This window comes from Eurypyga helias, unplaced genomic scaffold (genome assembly GCF_000690775.1).
Source record: "Eurypyga helias isolate BGI_N326 unplaced genomic scaffold, ASM69077v1 scaffold37364, whole genome shotgun sequence".
NCBI classification, from domain to species: domain Eukaryota; kingdom Metazoa; phylum Chordata; class Aves; order Eurypygiformes; family Eurypygidae; genus Eurypyga; species Eurypyga helias.
This window is the reverse complement of record NW_010247537.1, coordinates 714-9,173: the sequence shown is the minus strand read 5'-3', so window position 1 is coordinate 9,173 and position 8,460 is coordinate 714. Positions and strand designations below refer to the sequence as shown.

General features: G+C 39.3%; 1 protein-coding gene across 1 annotated transcript; it reads left to right on the top strand.

The window, feature by feature from the left end:
- Nucleotides 1–234: 234 nt before the first annotated feature.
- Nucleotides 235–8,222, top strand: LOC104508982 (cytoplasmic FMR1-interacting protein 1-like; the record flags this gene model as incomplete). Its single annotated transcript, XM_010150766.1, has 9 exons — nucleotides 235–351; nucleotides 570–659; nucleotides 2,061–2,138; nucleotides 3,176–3,277; nucleotides 4,513–4,694; nucleotides 6,054–6,150; nucleotides 6,291–6,419; nucleotides 7,852–7,956; nucleotides 8,131–8,222. Coding segments are annotated over exons 1-9 (992 nt in total), but the record flags the coding sequence as incomplete, so codon positions are not given.
- Between the last annotated feature and the right edge of the window lie 238 nt (nucleotides 8,223–8,460).

Sequence of the window (8,460 nt, the reverse complement as noted above, 5' to 3'; positions counted from 1 at the left end):
GGAGGATGTTAGTCCTAAAAGTCTTTTTTAAACTTGTATGCTAAAACCAACTGGGTTTCAGCTTGACTGTTTCCGTTCCGTTATGGTTGAAGGGAAACTGCACATTTGTCACAACAGAAATAGTTCCCTGCTTTTCATACTACTCATTTGTTTCCTGTGTATATAGTAATGCAAAAATTTGTATGTAAGCATGCGTATCTATGTGTATGTATGCATCTTTTAACTAGGTGCAAAATGACTGCTCAAGTAACACTGGAGGATGCCTTGTCCAATGTGGATCTGTTGGAAGAATTACCATTGCCAGATCAGCAACCCTGTATTGAACCCCCACCATCATCTCTGCTTTACCAGGTGTGTTGTCAGTGTATGAAAACAAGCTTTTCCATTTCCCATTGCTGTTAAGAAAAGTATATGGTTTTTTCAAATCCCCCCCAAAACCCACTGCCAAAACAACAAAAAAACCCCACCAAAACCCACAACCAAGAAGAAAGTGTGTTTATATTTGCAATATATATAAAAATTATATATCCCTATCAAAGATTTAATTCTGTGTTTTGCTTTGTCTGCAGCCAAACTTCAATACTAATTTTGAAGACAGAAATGCATTTGTCACTGGCATTGCAAGATACATTGAGCAAGCTACAGTCCATTCTAGCATGGTAAGTAGATGTTCAGGTATTTTTGTGTTACTTGGAATAAAAGGAGAGGAAACTGTCTTCTTGAAGTTCATTATAAGAGTTATATAAGAATATATAAGAATTGTGGTCGCAGAAAACCAGAAACCAGGTTACCTGCAACACTTCCAGGAAGGCAGTAAGTTGAAAAAGCATGTGGCTTTTTACTTTTTTTGTACATGTACTTCTTGATAATTTAAAAATTGTCTTTCTTTTCGATCAACCAGTGTTGCTCAAAAGCTTCTCTGCTTTCATTGTGCTTTTCCAGTGTTCTGAGGTGTTAGTTGTATTGACAGCTAGCTGCTCTAACTTCACTGAAAAATTACCTTCCATCCTCCCAAATTTCCACTATTTCTCTTATCAGTTTAGTCGTGTTGAAGGGTTTTGTTGGCTTCCTCACTGAGAAGTGTATATGTTAGTAGTTTATTGGCATGCTTTTGTGTAAGGCCTTATGTGGTTTTTAACAGTTCCACAATAGAAAATAAGACTTCATGCTAGTAACTCCACCTCTGCTGATGGTGTAGCTCTTTTGGGCAGGCTACAAATGCTGGTCTGTACTGAACTTGTTTTATGGCACTGTGGGAAAAAGAGGTATCATGTGTCTTGTAATTCTAGAGTCCAGTTCACAAAAGGTGGAATGGGCAGATTACCTGATTACATGCTACTGAAAAAGATGTAAATTTACACCAATCTACTTTTTAAATTATCTGTCAACTCCTTAATCTGTTTTCTTTGTTTGGATGTTGGTGGAACTCTCCTCTGACATGTAACAAAGGATATTGCTCTGCATGTGCTGACTGTCATCCTTGACCATTCCACCTGCAGTGCTCGAGTTTAAAATGAAAAACAAACAACACCTCACCACACGACCCCCTCAGATTAGCATTTTTATTTATATTTATAGATGACAGTGTCTTTAGTTTTGGGAAGAAAGAACAATACAAACCCCAATCTGATCTGGGGAGGTAATAATTATTGTCATTAGGTAAGAGTAATTTCTGTAGTTGTTGATTAGTGATCTGACAGCTGTTTGTTGGTTGAAGTGGTATGAGGACAATGATGTGAATTCTCTCAGAGTTAGATTGAGTACTAAAAGGGATAACTGAGAATAAATGGAACTTTTTTTAGCTGTTGGATTTCAGCCAAGGTGGACATCAGTAGCTGGTCAGCTCTGATGTATGTAATATGCCAGCTGAGCCTATGAGTTAGGGTAATATTATCTTACATACATACAGTATAATGTATCATTTAGCTTGTAATATATGTGTTTGTACATATATGTTCTGATAAGAGAAATAGGTTGGTTTGGAGAAGGGTTTGGAATGACAGACAACTGGATTTAACCCTTCTGTATTACAATGCCTAATTACATTGCCTTTCTTACAGAATGAAATGCTAGAAGAAGGTCAGGAATATGCGGTCATGTTGTACACATGGAGGAGCTGCTCAAGAGCCATTCCTCAGGTAAAGGACAAAAATTAAACTGTCATGCAGTGTGTGAACTTCTGTCTTGTTTTGGTGGGGAGTTGCACAGGTAGAGCTTTTTCAGTGAGCTCTGAAATTTAGTCTGCTTTGACTCCTGAATTGTTAAGCTGAGCATGCCATAGAGTAGTGTCTTTTAGCACCTGGGGACCTGTTGTACTCTATGTTTTTGATAAGGCATCTATAGCGATACCTCGTGGGTTTTGTGTCAGTCTTGCTGATTGGTTCAAGAATTATTGTAGGGATAATGTACTCTAGAACAAAAACCTTTGATTTTTGGATCCATTTGAGGTTGAAATTTCATTCAAGACCCTTCCCACTCCAACTTAATACTTAAATTCAGAACAGGTTCAACAAGTAGTATAGAACATAATGACCAGCATTCAGGTTAAACGTTTATGTTTCTAGACATTCTGGGTACTCATTTTCTGAATGTCAGAGCTACGTAGTGTTTTATTGATCTGCAGACAAAAATAAAAACCTGTGAATAGGAGGCAAGTCAGCCTCGTGTCTGGGAATGGTTGTGCACACGGCTAGGGTGGGAAGAATGTTAAGATGCATCAGAAAACTGAACAAAATGATAACTGGGGGCTGACACCTGCCTGCTTTATAAGGAGTGTGTAATGCAGTTAGTTTTGTACGGAAATGCAAGTGAGTCTTATCCTGTGGTTTAAATATTTATAGTGGAGGTCAGGTAATCTGTTCTAATTTCTAGTTCTGGCTCTATTTTAGTGCATGATTTTGAGTAAGTGGCTTAATGCAGAAAGAATACTCTCCTAACCATACAGAGGCGTTTGACAACTAAATTATTTGCTGTGAGATAATAGAAAAATCTTAGAATTCTTTCTTTTTCATTTTTTACACACAGTTAAGCTTAGACAAGCATAAAATTACCAAACTTAGAAATTTATGCCTTAAATTTGTCTCTTTATAATGATAATATATTTTCTCAGGATCTTAGTTTCTGAGACATTATCAGGGAAAGTTCCAAGTGTAACGATCTCTTTAATCATCCTCAGGTCAAGTGCAATGAGCAGCCTAACAGAGTAGAAATTTATGAGAAGACTGTGGAAGTCCTGGAGCCAGAAGTCACAAAACTGATGAATTTTATGTATTTTCAGGTAAAAGGCATGGAAACAAAATTTGTCGGTAGACTTGTGTTTTTATATTCCTGTTTTGTATGCTTGACGTTGTATGCTCAGATACTGAACCTAGTCATTCTGTTTCCAAAAAACCCCAAACATACTGTCTCACAGAAGAGCAGAATTTCTAATGCCTGTCTTAAAAACTTCAGGCGATCCCCATTAAGACTTTCAGCATAAAATCAAAGTTAATTGCATGTGGTCTGTACGTAGCACGTGGAGACAGAGATCTGGCACTTCAGGAAGAAAGGAGATTGAAATATAATACATTTCACATGTACACATGCACGGAAACCATGTGTTGGGGAGTGAAGGATCCACAAGTCTGGACACCAGAGCAGCAGGTGCAACTGTGCTATGGAAATTCCTAACTGAGGGAAGCTAACCCAGTTGTTGTGACCTGCCACCCGAGCTCCGTGGCGGGAGAGCAGCACTTCTTGCTTTCTCCTCCCATCCTGGCAGCTTGCCATCTGCTTCAGTGGACTGAGTATGTTTCCCGGCATTATTTGGAGGGAACTGGAGTAGCTAGAGCCTACGAATCCTGAAGTACACAGGAAGAGGAGACTGGGTGAAATGCAGCATTTCCAGTCGCTTCCCCAGCTAGCGGATTTTATTGAGTACAAACAGGATTTTATTGAGTAGAAACAGTTTCCTTTCTTTGAAGGAGATTGGTGTTCCAGAGTCAGAACGGATTCCTCCTTACTTTCCAAGTTGCTGCCTTTTTTGTACTTGTAATCTCCATCTCAAATGGCCCTGAGGCACGATTGGAAATAAGCCCTCAAATAAACTTGTGCCAGGATCATTTTGGGGGTTGGCATGTAGAATGTGCTGTGGATTTTTTTATTTAAGGGAACGTACCCGTAGTCTGCCTTTTAATACATACACACTTCCTCACTAAAGAGCATGGCATAGCTTGTTTCAAAGGGATTTTAAACTTTTATGAGTTTAATCTGCAAAGAAGCACCTTGCCTCTTGTGCCAGGTAAGCTGTGTAGCAAAAATCACTGGTGACACATGTAGCACGCGGCAAATACATGGCGGTGGAGCTGAAAAGCCTGCGCTAGTGCCTTGTTACCCTTGCATGCTCTAAACAGCTTTCCGCTCCGTGGTGCTTTTCATGGCATCAGCTCCAGTTACATGATGAAACTTTTCTCCTGGAAATGTCATGACTTTTACTCCCCATTTCTTCTCTTTTTTTCTCCCCTCCCCCATTAGAGAAACGCGATTGAACGGTTTTGCGGGGAGGTGAGACGCCTGTGCCACGCGGAGAGGAGGAAGGACTTTGTGTCTGAAGCGTATCTGATCACGCTGGGCAAATTCATCAACATGTTTGCCGTATTGGATGAGTTGAAAAATATGAAGTGTAGCGTGAAGAACGACCATTCAGCCTACAAGCGGTAGGTGGCAAGAACAACAGGACCCAGGTTTCTGCTGCCAGGATACAGGCCTCCCACGAGATGGCAGCAGTTGCTCTTTGGCTGACCGCTTCTCTTCAAAAATAGTCCCTTTACGTGTGGGACAGATTACCTGGACACTAGGGATGCACTGACTGCAGTTAGGCAGTTGAGTAAATCTGTTTCTTTATGCTGTTATTTCAGCAGCAAAAGGTTCTTCTGCCTTTAAATAGTGCCAAGCTGTCAAATGCTTATGTCTTGGTGTACGTTGAGTGTAATGAATGTACTTTGCTCAGTAAAGCAAATTGAAGTTTGAAAGGAAACTCTTTTTCTAGTTGCTTGTTCTACTCCTATCCCATCCTGGTTTTGGCATCCACTTTTGACATTTGTAGCTGAGAGTTGTTGCCCTTATTCTTAAGACCTTTCAGCTTTGCTGTTCAAGGTGGTTGTGACCGCAGTCGTAGCAGGGAGGGGAGAGGGATATCAGTGGCCATGTTTTGTGCTTCAGCTTCCAGATATCACTGGGTATCTTCTGTTGAACACGGTGGTCACAGCAGCAGGGGAAGACAGACTTTATCCCACTTGTAGCATCTGTGGTCTTTCAGAAAGAAAACCATTTGGGCAATGACTAGCCAATTTTATCTATGCTGCTTCCACTTACATGAGATTTAATTTCTACCTCTACCTGTAGTTGCCTTGTATAGTAGTTGTTGTGCCTGGAGACCTCTTAAACTTAACTTGGTTTACCTTTTTCTTTGGAGGTGTGCTTCTGAAGGACAAACTCTGTTTTCTGGAAGGCTGACTTTTTTCCTGGGTTGTTGCATGGCTTGGGTCTGTAGAGCCACTGCTGCCCCCATCAGTTGAGGGACATACCTGCTAGTATTTGATTTGGGTTGGGCCTTTTAACTGGGGTGCAGTGGGGGTTTTGGGATTGTAAGCCAGTTAATTTGGTATAACTTAAGTTTAGTGAACTTTCACCTTTCTTTTAAACTGCTTTCTTAAAAAGCCTTCCCTTCATCTTTTGCGAAACAGGCTCTTGACACAGCTTTGTTGAGTCTGTAGCCTGTGTTTGGACAACTCGCTTTTGTAACGCTGTGGCAAAAAAAAAAAAAGTGCTGGCCACGTCTGCTGAGTTCTCTTTCTTCTTGATTCAGGAGTTTGGAGGTGGGAGATGCGCTGAGGTGGACAATCCCCTATGAGCAGTGAAATGATCCACCGTTGTACTGACACTTAAAGATGTGCTGAAAACTTACAGTTGCCCTGGAAAATTTGGGGATGGATGTGTTCCTAGTGAGAGGGGATGGATTTGCTTACAAGCAGTCCTGTCAAAGAGAAATACTGTTTTTTCTTCTGTTTTCAAAGAGCTGCTCAGTTCCTGCGGAAAATGGCAGATCCTCAGTCCATTCAAGAATCCCAGAACCTCTCCATGTTCCTTGCCAACCACAACAAGATAACTCAGGTAAGCTCTAATTGTCTTATTGCAAAGTACCTAATGCCTTACGAAACTATTACAGTCAAACTCTTCTGGTTTGCTAGTAAACTGTTGTTCCCCAGGGAGTATAACTTGTTGACTAGTATCCTTTTCTTCTTTTTTCCCAGTCTTTACAGCAGCAGTTGGAGGTGATTGTTGGCTATGAAGAGCTGCTTGCAGATATTGTGAATTTGTGTGTGGACTACTACGAAAACAAAATGTATCTAACACCCAGTGAGAAACATATGCTTTTGAAAGTAGGTTTCTTTTGTGTACAAACTTTAAAAAGAATCATTGAGGCAGGACACAGATGTTTAAATTCCTGATTGTTCCTCTTTTAAAGGAACCAGATTAACCAAATAACTCAAATTATTCCTTTTTCTACCCTCTGCCCCTGTCGTCTTATTATATTACATGCTACATGTATTTATGAAGTTCACAATCCATTTTTCTTTTTCATAAATTGAAGTTGACCCAACTGAACTGCATCCTTGCTAGGAAACCAATTCTATGGAATTGTGTTTATATAAAGTATAATAACAGCAAAAAGGAACTACCATGTTTTATTTATAGATATGTGGCAAGTTTTTGTAAAAAGCTTTTGCAGGTGAGGCTGTGTATCAAATATTTCAGGGAACAAGTAGCTTAAGATTAAGGTTAGTACTCACATTAGCTGGAATATGTATGTGTAAGAGGAGGGTGCTGGGCAATATGAACTTTGGTTGATATTCTCAGCTGCATATCTTGCAGTGAAAGAAAAGGTACAGAGTAAGAATTGAAAATTTGTCTCACGATAAATATTTTGAGTCACTTCAGTGTTTAACTTCTGAAGAGCTCTGTTTATTAGAACCAAATGGAAGCATCCTGATAGATGGAAGCATTCTGTTTGAAGGGTTGTCCAACGTGTCTTTCATATTTAGAATTCTTTCATCATAATCACAGAATGGTTTGGGTTGGAAGGGACCTTAAAGACCATCTAGTTCCAACCCCCCCGCCATGGGCAGGGACACCTTCCACTAGACCAGGTTGCTCAAAGCCTCGTCCAGCCTAGCCTTGAAGATGGCCAGGAGTGGGGCATCCACAGCTTCCCTGGGCTTATTTAGGCCTTCTGTTCAGTAAATGCAATGCATGCTTAGAATGCATTAAAAGGCTAAGGCTCAGATCCTGCTATTGTAAATACTGAATTACAACTTTGTGTTCATTAACAACTTGGACACAATGTAATTAGATTTTTTTTTTTTTTAGATGCTTCTGAGCTCTGGTGTGTATAATTGAGACATGTGCTGAAAGCCATAAGAAGCAACAGCTCAGATGTTAGATCTAAACTTCTGTTACAGATCAGCTTGCACATACAGAATTTTAATAAAATGGAAGTTTAATAAAACTGTCTAAAAATATTCAGACTCTAGTTTCAGTGAGTTTTTTTTCATGCTAAACCTTTATACAAACAAGTAGCATCTTCTAAGAATAACCGATCAGGCTAATGTTATTGTAAAAAAACTATCAATATAATAGGAGAATACTACAAAAATTTATGTACTTGAAAATATATTCTGTTTGAGGAGAGTGGGTGTTTCAGAGCTGTTTTAAAAGTAGTACTTTTTCTGTTTGATATGAAGAATGGTTCTTTCTGCAGCAGTTTTTTACCTGCTTTTGTGGAAAGGTTTGAGGGTTTGGTTTTTTTTTCAGGTTATGGGCTTTGGCTTGTACCTGATGGATGGAAGTGTCAGTAACATCTACAAGCTGGATGCAAAGAAAAGGATAAATTTAGCCAAGATAGACAAATTCTTTAAGGTTGGTTAAGATACAATCTTAATATGTTATTTTAAAGGTAATTCCTCTTTCATTTTAAATATAATTAAATGGAATAAAGATTACTTTGGACTCTAATATGGGTGAATAATGGTTTCCTTTCACTAAGATTTGTGTTTAATAATTTATCTAATATGATTTATTCCTTGTGTACAGCAGTTGCAGGTTGTCCCACTGTTTGGTGACATGCAGATTGAACTTGCAAGATATATTAAGACCAGTGCCCATTATGAGGAAAATAAATCAAGGTAAGAGGGAGAAGGAAACAGAGGAGCAGCTGGGCTGGGGAAAATCAGACCATTGGAGAATATTTTCATAATCACCTGTTAGTCTGTGGGTCTGCAGTAATTACTTTAATAGGATTTTTACCTTGGTCTACCTTTTGGTGTGGGTATTTCACTATTCAAGTAATAAAAACAGCTAAAGAAACAGGTTGTTTAAAGACTTTTCTATGCTGCTGAGCTCATTCTTGTATTGACTTTTCTT